The sequence below is a fragment of the Saimiri boliviensis genome, chromosome X (genome assembly GCF_048565385.1).
Source record: "Saimiri boliviensis isolate mSaiBol1 chromosome X, mSaiBol1.pri, whole genome shotgun sequence".
In the NCBI taxonomy this organism is placed as follows: Eukaryota; Metazoa; Chordata; class Mammalia; order Primates; family Cebidae; genus Saimiri; species Saimiri boliviensis.
Genome location: NC_133470.1, coordinates 123166314 through 123181034, shown reverse-complemented (window position 1 = coordinate 123181034; position 14721 = coordinate 123166314). Strand labels below are relative to the sequence as shown.

General features: G+C 36.8%; 1 protein-coding gene and 1 pseudogene across 1 annotated transcript; one reads left to right on the top strand and one right to left on the bottom strand.

Annotated features, from left to right (window-relative positions):
• Window positions 1–1280: 1280 nt before the first annotated feature.
• Window positions 1281–11845, top strand: SERTM2 (serine rich and transmembrane domain containing 2). The gene is made up of 4 exons (XM_074391861.1): window positions 1281–1457; window positions 1621–1717; window positions 5199–5315; window positions 7719–11845. The coding sequence occupies exon 4, from the start codon at window positions 8511–8513 to the stop codon at window positions 8781–8783; it is 273 nt and encodes a 90-aa protein (XP_074247962.1). The 5' UTR covers window positions 1281–1457; window positions 1621–1717; window positions 5199–5315; window positions 7719–8510; the 3' UTR covers window positions 8784–11845.
• Window positions 11846–12375: 530 nt separating this feature from the next.
• Window positions 12376–14721, bottom strand: part of LOC101029172 (mitochondrial pyruvate carrier 2 pseudogene) — a 47590-nt pseudogene continuing 45244 nt past the window's right edge.

The following is a 14721-nucleotide window of genomic DNA, read 5'->3' as shown; positions in this document are numbered from 1 at the left end:
TTCTCCGTGTCCAAATATTTGAGTAAAATCAATCATCTAGGAAAATATACTATGTTTATCCTGTACTTTCTTGAGCATACTACTCCAGTTTGAGAAACACCGGCATATTCTACTGTTTGAGAAAGAAGGCACTAGAATATGCTGGTTAAGGCAAAGATTTGAAGGACAGCCTCAACTCATTTTAACCCCTAGAATGAGAGAAATGGAAAGGCATAGTATGCAAGAATTGTGAAGGAAAATCTGGGAATAAAGGGAAAATAACTCCAGTAATTCCTTAAAGATGGGCATGATTCTATAATTAATACTATTGTGATTACTGACACCATAATAAAAGTTGTTTATGATCATGTGTTGTTGGATGAACAATGCACTAATGATGGTATAATATTGGAGAAGTAACATGGGGACATTCAGCTGTTTTTAACCTGGAGGCCATGGAGCAAAGAAATTATATGCCTATTTCTGAGGAAGCGGAAGGTCTATAACTTTCCTTAGACTCTAAAAGGAATCCAAGATCCACAAAGGTTAAGAACCACCGCTACAGAGAAAAAAGCAGAGATTTGGGGATTGCATGGCCTTCTTTTCCAGTGCTGGCTCCAGGCTTCCTAAACTGCATAATATGCTTTCTAAGTCTCAGGTTCCCCGTTTGTAAAATGAGGATCATAATACCTAAATCACAGGGCTGTTGTGAGGATTAAATTAAGTTCTTTATGTTAAATGCTTGATATAGAGTAGGCACTCAATAAATGTTAATCTCCTTCCTCCTGCCACAATCTATAAAAGATGATAAGGGCCTTTGACTACAGGTGGATGAATAACTTACAGTGAAATATACATCCTGGCTAGATATGACTAGTTAGAAGACGTTCTACTTTATTCTTAGAACATCAACCAGAAACTCAGGCTGATGTTAAATTTCCACAAAATATTTAAATCAAATGTATTAAGTTGGTGCCTGAAAAAAGTTTTTCAAACCTAGAAATTTACGCATGCATACATTCTGTTTGTAAAGATGGCATTATTGAAGCATCATCACATTCTGGAATGTTTGGTTTCAATTCTAAGCATATATTACTGTGAGACCTAGGATGAAAAATCTCTTGAATTTAGCCAGAGATTTGATCCTCTTAAATGACATATGAAGCAGCTTTTATAAAGATAAGGAGCTTCAGCTAGTCTTACAGATTCATGAGGAAGCCTCGAAGGGGTTAAAGTAAAAAGCTTATACAAACTTGGCTTCTCAGCCTCTCCTATCTCCTCCCTCTCCACACTGCTGAGACAGAGCAGAGCTGAATCACTACCTTTCCTGCATACTCTAAACTGTTGCCTGCGAAAGAGGAACTGGGGACTTCGACTAATTCAGGCTGCTTCCATTCAAATGTTCCAGAGGGCAGACACACATCCAAACAGACTTCTCTTTGCTTTTCAGAGCTTATAAGGAGCAGGCATCTGAAGCTGTAAGTGGTAACTGGCATTTTAAGTAATATTTTAAGTAATAGAAGGTGTGTTTCTGTTTTTCTGGAAAGGGATTATTCTTTAGGAAGATGAAAGAGAAACCATACTTTGCATGAGCATAGTCTTGCTTCTTTGGCAAAACGAGGCTTTCATTCTATTTTCCAGCTATTCCAGAGATTCTCCTGAACAAGTTACCTGTTGGTGCAAGCTTCAAAAGGGATACTTAAGTGATCAGTTCTATTCATACTGTGAGCCAGGAGAGGTAAGAGATATTTGGAAATATTATGATGTTATTCCGGGTGAAATATTATTATTTCATTTCTCGGCAGGTATGATAAATAGGCACCAATTGCTGCAGAAGATACAGCAACCCCTACTTGAGCAAGCTTATTACTTAATGGCTCCAGCCACTGAAGAAGCACCTGCTGCTGGAATTGTTTTTTCATAGAGTGATGTGAAACTAGATACACTTATCTCTTAGTTTTTTCTCCTCAGCTAGGAATAAAAATATAAATAGAATGTATTAACTCTTAAAATCTGATAGCAGTTGACAGTTTTGAATTTCTTTTCTGAATTGTTCCACTGAACATTTTCCTTAACTACTTGGTGAGATTTCAGCTCTGAAATTATATAGGCAGGTGCCATGCAGAAAAATGTAAAATTACCAGTGGGTGGTTCCCAGAACCTTATCAAGTTAAAGAAAATAAAACTTACTACTAGGAGCACCATGAGAACCAAATAGAAATCAGGATACACTTATTTTATATCTCTAGCACTTAACAAAGTGTCTAGAACTTGACTGGCACTCAATAAATGTTTGCCAAAGAAATATTAATCTGATTTTGGAGTCCTGTATAGAACTTGGTTGCTCCTGTTAGAGATAAGTTTCACTCAAGGAATCCCTCTCAGGCTTGATCAATGCAGAAGCTATTCCCTTATCATTTTGGGGAACAAAATTCTTGATCTGAGAGTGTATGTCATTTTGCTCCTATGAAGTTACATATACTATGCTGATGCCAAGAATTAGTGAGAACATGACATTTCAATGTTCATATCAAAAACACAAGACTTTTTTTTTTTATTACTAAGGTTTTTATTTACCAAATTAATTACAAAATATGCAATCAGAAAACCAAGGGTACATTCATGTCACTTGTGGATATTTTGATATACATTAGAAGTGAAGTAAACCAGATGTACAAGTTAATATTGGACATTGGCCAGTTATTAAATTGAACTTTCACTTTTCTGTTTCCCCTAAACTTCTCTTCATCTTTTTTCTCTCTTCTTACTCAGTATTACCTCCTTCCCTTCCTTCTTGTCCTCATAATCATTCATTTCCTGCCCCATTTTGTCTCCATCCCATATCCCTCATCCTCTTTACTCATTTCTTACATTTCTTTCTTTTCCTCCTCTCTCCCTTCCCTCTTCCTCTATCTTCCTTTCTTTCTTTTCCTATTTCTTTATCCCATTCCCCACTTCTCACTCTTTTCCTTATCCTTCAACAGCTTTCAATCACTTTTACAAAGACTAGAAACTCGCTTTTATTGTATGAGCTTTCCAGAAAGAACTGCAGGATACTAAAATAATTCTTTCCACAAAAATCGTATCCTTCAGAATTAATAGCAGTTGAATCCTTTTTGAAATTGCATGGTTGTTTTTCTTTCCAAATGGTGCAGAGCTTTTAACAGAGCAATCATATTGTCTGTGCAATTCATTAATTAGTTAGCAAAGAGAGCCATGGCAATACTGTTTAAAAAGCTTTTATGAGAAGCTGTCATAGATAAAGGACCACAGTAACAAAAAAGAGGATTTCCCAATATCTAACTTTGCATTTACGCATTTCAAAGTCCTTAATGGATTTAAGGAATTAAATTGATAAACCTCTCTGAATTGACTAGACTGTTTGGTCTCCTGCAGACTATAGAGGCTTTAAGAAATATATGATTAGTTAGTTTTCCAAACTTTCAAAGGAAATGTTTAAAGAAACTGACAACTGTATCTGAGATGATTGTTTTCTAAGTTTCTCCATGCTTCATAGAATTCCAATAAATAATGAATAAGTATTCAGATCTAAGGAATATTCAGGGTCAATTGTATAGGAGGCAGAAAATGTACTATCAATTGTTATTGAAATTATCTGTAGACACAAGTGAACTTTCTAAAACTTAAATTTAAAATCTAACCCATCCTATGTAGTTTTACTTTAAAATCTTGTAACTGAAATAGCACTTCATTAATAAAATTTCTAACTGGGTGATAATTCCTTAATACTAAATTATAATCTGGAATTTAGTCTCCAATAAGAAATTCAACAGTGGGGGAAGGGAATAAAAATAAAAGAGAAATTTATGTTCCTATCGAAGCTATCGTAGCAATCGGATCAGAGACAAGACTGTGTTTCTCTTCAAACTGTCAATGTTAGGTATATTTCTTCAGTCATACCCATGCATTTATTCAATAATTCTTAAGCAGCTACTGCAAGCAAAGCTGTATAAGGGATAGACTGCTGAAAATGACTCTCAAGAATTTTGTAAATTAGAATTTAGAAGAAAATGTATCAAATAGATAACTACAATATTTGGTAAATTTAATTCCTCTGGAGAAATACAAAGCATGGTGGAAATAAAGGTTGGGGTGTAAAGTCAAGATCAGCTTCATAAACTGAATCTTGAAGAATTGTAGTATTTTCTGAAGACAGAAGGAACTGGTCAAACAAAAACATGGAAGCAAGGAAGTAGGTAAGAGTGAACATTACAGTTTTATTGGAAAGAGGGTATTGGAAGGAATTAAGGTAAGCCAGCCAGGGCCAGGGCACTGCCAGCGTTAAATGTCAAGCTAAGGAGAATGGTGTAAAATCCAAAGGCAACATGTGGACTTCCAACATTTTATTCCTTTTTCCTTTTTCATTCTATTAGACTAGTTATAAACAAATTGTATAGTAATAAAATATAGAATAAAAAACAAGTTGAAGATTACACACAGATTACAAGCTGAATATTATAAAGATTATAAAAAAGTTTATTTTTTATAAAGTTCAAAACAAATAATACTAACATTTTTTATGCATAGGGGAGTGTGTGTGTGTGTGTGTGTGTGTGTGTGTGTGTGTGTATAAAAGGAAAGTAATGAATTACAAAATTCAGAATATTCATTACGGGTTATTTCTATAGAAGGATAGGTAAGAGGATAAGATGGGAGGAGCATAGGTAGATGTCATATAAACTATTATTCTAAATCTAAAGTTGTAGATGTTTGCCCACAGGTGTTTGCCCATGGGTGTTCAATATATTATTAAATACGTGAATAAGAAAAGGGCTCAGATTTACCAGTGATGACAATGTGCCATAAACCAAGGAATATGACTTACCTGATTCTTTGTATTTGGGGTTCAAAGGGGAATACAAAGATACTATAATACTATAGAGATTTCTCCCACTTGGCTTGCACTAGCAGTGAGTGTTTATTTTTCCTTACATTTCTTTTCTGGAAGGCAGGTGAAAAAGTAACTTAGGAGACACCTGGGTGAAAAATGTATTAAGCCCTTATCTCTGGGTTACTATCATTCTTAAGGAAAGGAGCTGCTGAGAGAAATGGTGAGGAGGAAGGCTAGTCGGACTGACAACCTATATATGAAGCATTTTGAATACATAGTGAGGCAGTTGAACAATGTGGGCTGTCTGGGACTGTTTTGTCTGGGACTGTCTGAGTCCTGATTTGAAAGTGCTCTGTTCTATTTGTAGACTGGTGCTTCTCAGCCCTGGCTGCACATCAAAATCACCTGTGGAGGTTTTAAGCAATGCAGATGTTCATGCCCCACACAGAGCTACTGAATCAGAAACCCTGAAGAAAAGAATCAGGTATATATATTTTCAAATACTAAGTAATACTGAAGTACAGCAAGGACTGAAAAACGTTCCCTGAAGAGTGTGCTTAGAAACAAGTGGGTAACTTGTTACAAACATTGATTCCAGGATACTGTCTCCAGGGATTCTAATCTGAGAAACAACGGAAAGGGTCTGGGAAAAGGTCTGTGTTTGTATTCATAATAAGCACCCTCTAGGTGTTTCTGGTGAAGGGGTTTCCCTTGACTGCTCTGAAAAACATTGCCCCAAAGGTTCCAAAACACTATGGTTTCCACATGATTATTCCATATACTTGCTTCCTAAAAACTGCCATGAAAATGTTACATAAGCCAGGTGGCTTAAAACAACAGAAATTTATTCTTTCAGGCTTGGAGTATGGAAATCAGGAATCATGGCATCAGTAGGGCCATGCAATCTGAAATCTGTAGAAAAGACTCCTTCCTTTGCACTTGGAGCCTCTGGTATTTGCTGGCAATCCTCAGCATTCCTTGGCTGGTAGATACATCACTCTAATCTCTGCCTCTGTCTTCTCCTTGTATGCCTCTGACTTCTCCCCTTCTTGTGACAACACCAGTCATTAGATTAGGGCCAACCTAATATATTAACTTGATTATATCTACAAGGTCTTATTTCCAAATAAGGTCACATTCACAGTTACTGGGGGTTAGGACTTCACCATTTTTGGGTGGGGGCGCTGACCCTTTTCAATCCATAACACTGTTTTAAATGCTTTTAAAAGTAGAGTCTACAAACAACCAATGGATAGATTAGCTGTGTTCTTTACCTGGGCTATCTAGAGAAAAACACAATAATGGACTCTCAAAGCTCAGTATGCAAAGAAACATTTAAAAAGCTTGTGTTTAGTACACATATCCCTGGGCCTTGATCCCAGATAATCAAAAGTCTAAATAGCTGTACTTGTAAGGATAGCAAAAATGGTTCCTAGACCATTTCCAAATAGAGTGGAAAGATATTCTCTCTCTCTTTCTGCTCTTGTTTCTTATTAACCAAGTTGTTCTGTATGGGCAATAGGAACAGTAAGTAGGTAGACTAAGAAAAATATGGATTATGGAAAGTATGGTAATGTGGGCTAGGGTATACAAACTTTAAGCTTAAGTGCTCCCAGGCTGGGGGCAAATTGAAGGTGATAGAAAAAATAATGTGACTGTTGGAGCTTTTTCCATGAATTGTCTTTGGGTATATTAACAACAGACAGAACTAGGCTACATTGTTAGCAATCTACTATTGCACATAGAAGTGTGACAGGTGATAGTTGTTTATATTTTTTTATTTTAGTCACCCGTATTCAAAAATTCATGTTTAGAATGGCAAGTTGAAGCATTTTGGAAGACTTCAGCAGTAAGTACTTGACCCTTTTAGACAGTGGAATGTTTTTGCCAAGAAAAAGAAGGTTCTATCTTTACCAAGGATGAAGCATGCATTTATTTGCTCAGAATAAACATACCCTCTCAGTTCCTTTTGGTCTACAACTATTGGGGAGAAGATGTCGATTTCCACCCCATAGATCTAAATGAGAGAGAACAAAAACAAAACTGGGGAAAGCCTGCATTCCTGAACATTCCCCTGATTAATTAGAGTAATAATTGTCACTGGGATCTGGAGAGTAAAAAACAAATCCTTAAATTTAGGATTCCTTTGTCTCAGTGCTAGGCTTCCCTAGGTCAACTGCATCAATGATTCTTAGTTTTGACCGCACTTTGAAGTTACTTGGAAAAGACTTTATTACTTTTTTTCTATCTCTCTTATTTAGATGGTGGTGTAAAAATAGACATTTTCCCCAATGTTTGTTGACCAGAAGGAATTGAAAGGGTATGCCTATTCTGAACAAATAAATGCATCCTTCATCATTGGTAAAGACAGAACCTTCTTTTTATTGGCAAAAACATTCCACCATGTAAATAAGGTCAACTATTTACTCCTGAAGTCTTCCAAAATGATTTAACTTGGCATTCTAAACATGAACTTTGAATATGGGTGGCTATTTTTTAAAAATAGCAATTCTTGGGTCCCATCCTAGACCAATAAAGTCTTAATCTCTAGAGTGGTGCCCAGGCCCCTACTGTGGAGATTATGATTCAAGAAATCTAGGTTGGGGCCCAGGGTCTGTATATTAATAAATACCCCCAAGTAAATCTTATGATCAGATGGTTTAGAAAACATTATTATAATCTAGGTTAGTTATTAGTTGCTGTTTAGTGATCCGATTTTTTCTTTAACCTTTTAAAAGCTATTTTTTACACAGAAGAAAAAGCATTCTAAAATCGGTTTGTTTATAGCAAACCATTTTGCAGTTTATCAATTTTTTTTTTCAAAATAAATTGCCATTTGTTTTTCTTAGAGACAACTGACTATTTTACTTTTGTTTTTGATTTTCAGGAAAATCAATATCTGTTGAATAATCTAAAGAGCCAAATCTTCTGAGCCTGGGCCTACTGCTGTCAGCAGCTCTGAGACCTCCCTCATTTGAAAATTACCAGGTCTGACAACACTTTCCCTCCAGCCTACAGGGAAGGATATCAACAAAGCTACAGAAAGCTCACGTTCTCTAGACTTACAACCCTCCAGCTGTGCAGCTGAGCAGGAACCTTACAATCTCCATCCTTAGAGAAGGTTCAGAAATCAGACAAACAGGGTGAAAACTCACATATGCTGAGCCTGATATATACAAAAGCCTTCAGAGAGTCTCCTCACAGAAGAGCCCAGTTAAATCCACATAATTAGTCCACACATCTCGATTAGGTATAGGTAAAACGAGCCCTTTCTCTGTCTACCAAAACAGAGCAAAAGATTGACATAATACTCTAAAAGATTATTGTTCTAATAACAGTATTATAAAGCAGTTTCACCCATATTTATTTTAATCAGTATAAAAGTAGGAGTGTAGAAAATAAAGCTTTATTTATATTTTTAAAAATTGATTAAGAAGCTTTGATAAAACCTATTCGAGGGGTGATTGCTGTGCTGAAGGATAGAGAGGGTGTGGCAATTGTCAAATTATAGCATTACCATTTTCTGCTTCTGTGCTATTGCCTTAGCTCTGAGAGTGACTGGTTTCTATCAGATTGTTAGAATACGTCCAATAAATTTAGAGACAGTCTAAGTGACTGTGAAATGCCTCAAGGGCAATAGAAATCAAATAGAAACACATACCAACTCAAGTCTTGAGTGATGACGGAGGCACATTTTAGATACCATGGAAATCTCACTGGGCGTGCCCATTTTCCCACTCTGGCAACAGAGGTTGATACCTCTTCAGATAAGTATTCCAACCTGTACATGTATGTGGGCTTATTCCTGAGCCTCCTGGCCATTCTCCTCATCCTGCTCTTCACAATGCTTCTTCGGCTTAAACATGTCATCTCACCCATCAACTCTGACAGCACAGAAAGTGTTCCTCAGTTCACAGATGTAGAGATGCAGAGTCGAATCCCCACTCCTTAAAGCCAGGATGAAGGTGAGCTTTAGTGGATCTGGGTAAACCCTCATATATGGATGTCCAGGAGAGCTTGCTTTCTTGCATGAAGCTTCCCATGTAGGGAATCCACAAGTTGTTCATTTAACAACAAGCTGTTCATGTTTTCTTTGTGTTATTCTTCATCTTTACTCTGCTTGTGGGCTATCTAAAACGTTTAAGACTCACTATGAAAGGAATATAGAAAATGACAGCTGGTTGGGAGGGCTGGTTTCCATAGTAACCAAACAGCGCCTGGGCCTTGCACAAACCTCAGACCACAGAAATTCATACGCAGTGGTTGTGAGAAACACAGGGTCTCTGGAAGCTCCAAACACAAACAAAGAAGATTTGCTTTTGAAAGGGCTGATCATACAAAGAGAACATCCCCAGAAAAGGAGAGGTCTTGATTTAGTGTTTTGATTGGAAAGAATCACCTTTATAAGAAGTTAAATTATATCAGAGGTTAATGGAAGGGACCACGAGCCCTTTCCCTGAACAGCAGTGATTTGATCATCTTAGGCCATCAGGTTTGTCCTAAATAAAAGAAGAGATTTAAAGAAACTGTTTCAGTTTAACGAGTAAGTTTGCAAAAAAGAAGTTTCTAGTAAACAAGCTCATCTAGAGAGAGAAAAATGTTCGTATTATATCCATGTTAATTCTATATCCATGCAGCTTCTTTGTCTCTTTCTTTCTCCCTATCACCCTCTCAGATAGAGTTGCACACAAATATGAGCTTTGTTTAAAAGGCGCCTTTGCAAACAAGCCTCAACTGTACTTTAGAGCAGAAATGAAATGATTTTGTTATTCTGTTGTTGAATGTGGCTTTGGACAAAACCTTCAAGCCTTCTGAGTCCCAGGGTTTTTTTGTTTTGTTTTGTTTTGTTTTTTGCTGAAAAACGATTAGAGAGCTATTTGTCATCATTAAACTCTTTAGATCTGAGTATATTTAAAAAAAAAAAAAAAACAATGAGAGACAAAGGAGGAAAGGACTAAACAACATCCTCCAACTAATCCTTATCGAGATCAATGTCCTCAAATGTCACATTTGTATTTCCCAGAGAATGTTCTTCCCTTCCTGATCCCTGCCGAAAGATGAAGTGTTTTACTTATTATCTGTAAGAGAATTGTATTTTGAAAAATGCCATTCTCAAAAATTCCATTCTGCTAGTAGTGTGGAGATAATTTAATTTTTAAAACTAACTTTTCAAAGGGAAACCAAAGGAGATGACTACCATTTACAAGTTAGAAACTTTAACTGATCATATTCTTGCCACCAAAGGATGAGTACACCTGTGTTAAATTCTACCTGCTAAAACGAAAAATAAGTTATCTCTTGCACCTAAAGGGGGATCATCAAATTTCACAAAATGATCTCTCAGGAACTGTAACGGTGATAAGACAGAAATTGAATAGATGTTAGATTAATGCCACCTCCCCCAGACATGTAGCTCTTCATAGTCTGTAACCAATTTAGATTGGCCCTTTTTCTCTGATCTAAATCTAGGTTGGTAGTGAAATTCCCAAGTGCTTTCCACTTTTACACACAGTCATTTGTCAGTGCTCCCCTCTCCAAGGGGCTGCAAGTGTAAAATCCCCACGTGCAGAGCTAAACTTAGCAGTAAGGCTGACTGCCACACCTGTTAGAACTGTGCACTGTCAGAGATGGGAGCTGCATTCTGCACCATTCAAAACAAATTAGTAGGTAGGCCAAAACTTGGACAGGGCATATATTTTTCAAAACTCAAAGTGACTCACATTATTACACCTTGGTGGTCTAAGTTGTGTGTTTATTCAAGACCCAGATTCAGTGGACCCTTTAAAATTTGAGCTTTGGCAGCCAAACACGGACTTCATCAAAGGCTGGCAATAACCCTTTTTAAGAACACACATCTTCCCTCTTTCCAGGCTCTCCCTTTTGTGCCCACAGTATTCGAATGCATTTTACAGCTCAGAAGTCAGTGGCTAGATAAATGAAGGAATTGATTATACTTTCAACTGCAATGAATAGCAAGGTACAAAATACCTTGTTGCTGAATCCAATAGAGATGCAGACTGAAAATCTATTCTCTGCTCATCTGACCTCCCCAACCGAAATTTCAGGAGAATAAAACTGCTTTTTAAGCAATGACTTGGATGAAGATTTCTAACTTATGATTAGGTTGCTCACATGGAAAACTTCTACCCTCTTTCATCACAACTACCCCATAGGGATCCAGATCCACACTGAGCATTAACCAAAGCACACAACACAGATTACACCAAAATAGCAGCATAACTCCCCCCCACACCTAATTTGCAGTGACAATATAAATGAAAATACTTTTAAGCAGATGTGTCACTATAATGACTCACATGGTATTTAATCTTTAGGAAAATAAAATGAATGTTTTCATTGTAGCAAACTTACTGTAAAGAAAAGAATTTTTACATTATATTTATTCCCCAATGTATTAATTAACATATATCGCTGATCAAAAAGGCAGCTAGAGTAACCAGAGGGCACAATTTGAATTTATCCTTCTATTCGAAATGCTGACTTGGATTGCTTTCCCTCACCCCCACTTACTCCAAAATTGCACATTAGCTCGTATATAAACAAGATAGGTTATTTATATATGTGTGTACTCTGTTTTAAGATGAAAAGAACAATTCTTCATTTTTTATTATGCTGAACCATATGAAATTGCCATTTTTATAGGCCAAAAAAACCTCAAATGTCACCAACTTCATAAAATTCAACCTAATACAAAGACTCACCACATTAATTCTGTAAATAGTAAATATGTTTAAAAATAATCCAATTTTTTAAAAGATACTTTGCATATATTTCAGAATCATGGGTTGTATGAAACAAAGTATATTGTAAAAGGCTTATGTATTATGTATTAAGCAGAAAATATGAAGGTTAATCAGTAAAGATGAATTCTTCCAACCTAACCTTCGCATGCATGCCAAATCTGAAGCTTTGGACTCTGAGTTTGAGTGCTGCAGATCCCACCATACTTACTAAGTAGGTATAAGGAATTAATTTTAATACATTTCAAGTTATATTTGGTAATACATTTTATTCACTTGCATTTGTACAAAAGAACTTTTTTTAACAAAATGAAGAATTGTGTGGAATAAAAAATTGGGTTTCTTTTGTTTGAAATCATTAATGTTTGAAATATATTCATATTGCACAAAAATGGAAATATATTTGCATTAATATTTAGCATGTTATTTTTGATCCCTGGACAATAAATGGTGACTGGTTTGCTGATAACATGTATCTATTGTCTGAAGGATGTAAAGAGAATGACATTAGTCTCTTCATCCCAATAGAAATTATAATGACTGCACATTGTGAGAGTTTTATGATTTGGAGGTCTCATTATTTTTTCTTATTCCTTAACCTCCCAGCTTTGATTCTCCACTTGAAAACTGATTCATGCATTGGTTTGGTTAGTAGTAAGTTGTGAAAAGAGAAATGAATGATTTCCAACTGTCAATAAGACTGACCTGAGGGAAGATTGAGATAAGGTATCTAAAGTGCCAAGAGCCTTCCACCACGTTCCTCTGCTGATAGGATTTTTCTTTTTTCTTTTTTTTTTTTTTTTTTTTTGCTATTAAAAGTTTGCTTTATTTTGTTGCTGAATCAAGCACTAGCTGCTAGTTACAGTTAGTTTTATTGTGGCTTCCGAACTCACAGTTAGCTTAGCCTTATCAATAACCAAATAATAAACTAGGTCCCAATGGTTATGTCCACATCTAGATTGTTCAGGTGATCAGGAACTCTTTTGTTTGTGTTCTTTAGCCTTTAGTTCTTGCTTATATCTCCAAATGCGAACAAGCTGAGAGGCTCCTGCTGCCCCCACAAAGAAATTAACAGCAAACAGACTCCAATTTTTTGGAATAATTACGATTGAGTATCTTGACCAAATAAACCCTGTAGCCATCAAAACAGTGGATTGAGCTGTGCTAAGTTTTTCTGTGGGTCTGGCCGTATCAGCTAATCCAGCACACACCAACCCCCATTTCATAATTGGAGCCCAGAAAAAAACTGTTCTGAGACCTGCTGGATGGTTATACAATGGCCTCAATTTCTCCGGAAGCATCAACTCCACTTTATCAAAGAGCCGGTGGTAGGTGGCCCACAGGCCTCAGGCACTGATGGCCAACATCGCCGCCGAGGGACAGTGGGCAGCCGGGTGGGAGTGTGGCTGTGTTCTCGTCCCTGGCTGACAACGAAGGGCAGCTAGTCACTTTTTCTTGCCAAGGCGCCTCTTGTCCCCCTCTTGCCTGGAGGGGGCTCTCCCCGCTGTGCAATCAGGACTTTTTTTTTTTTTTTTTTGAGACAGGGTTTCACTCCAATCACCCAGGCTGCAGTACAGTGGCACAATTGCGGATCACTGCAGCCTCATTTTCTAGTCTCAGGCAATCCTCTCACCTCAGCCTCCCAAGTAGCTGGGACTACAGGCACATGCTAATTTTTATTTATTTATTTATTTATTTATTTTTTTAGTAGAGGCAAGGTTTTGTCATGTTGGCCAGGGTGGTCTCGAACTCCTGGGCTCAAGTGATTCACTCACCTCAGCCTCCTAAAGTGCTGTGTTTACAGGCTTGAGCCACCAGGCCTGGCCAGATGTATATATATTTTTAATGTAGCTTCCATTTTGTACTTTCTTCATTTGATCCTCACAGTAACCCTGTAAGTAGTGAGTGGTGATAACATGAAGTCTGCTTGACAAAAGAGAAAACAGGTACAGAGAGATTTGTGAGGCATTGGTGGTTACACAGAGGCTGAGTCGAGATTACACTGTAAGGCTTTGGACTCCCGTTTTAATACTCACTCCACCATGGTTTTCTTTCTGAGCACTGAAGAGATATTTCAGAGCTATTCATTCTATAACACTCCAAGTTCTGCAAACAACAATTGAGCTCTGCGGGTGATTAACTCCTTGAGTCCAAGAATTCAAAACAAATTAATATAATTCTGCCATTATCTCTTCAAATAATTGTATAGTCTGGCAAGACACATTCACAGACTGAGGGAAAGTTTACACAAAGGCAATCCCTGCAGTTTTAATTTACATAAATGAAGACAACAGGCAGTAATATGGATGAATTATCACGCATAATGCAAATCCCAATCATCTGATCATTGGATTTAATGTTCACAGTCAATGCAAGTTCTTCATATGCATGATTGTTATCTCGCCCCTTGCCTTCCAGAAATGAGAACACCTCACCTTAGGTAAAGATAATGTTCTTCTTTACAATCGTATGATGCTTTGAGTACACAGCAATTCCATTTGTGCTCTAGAATAAATGCTATGACATTAAAAAGGGAAAGAATTGTCAACTAAAAAAGTTTACTGTAGCCACAAAGATAAATTGTTGAAGGAGACAAAATATGGAACATACTTGGAGTAGAAAAAGGAAATACACATAATAAATATAAGAGAGGGGATTTTGAAAAACAATGAGGAATTCCAGGTATTCCAATTCATTTTGACATCAAGTATCTATTGACTTAATCAAACCTATATGTGGAGAAGAATAAAAGAGACAGTTTATACAACGTACTGGGCTAGGCTTTGCAGGAAACTAAAGTTTGCAATCAAAAAATTTACAATCCGGCAAAAGTGACAAACACTGAAATTCATTCATTCTTTCATTCATTCAGTAAACATTTATTTGGCACATAGTCTATGTCCCAGTGAAGGTTATAGCCTACTAGGACGGATAACACCAACCGGATCATTGCAAGAATACCGTGTCATAAAAAAGTATAAGGTGCCAGGGCACTTATAAAGTGGAAGGGAGGTTTCCTAACCTGGCCTAGAATGGCAGTGGCAGGGAAGACATTACTAAATTTATATAGCATATATATATATATATATATATATATATATATGTATGTATGTATATATGGTAAACTGT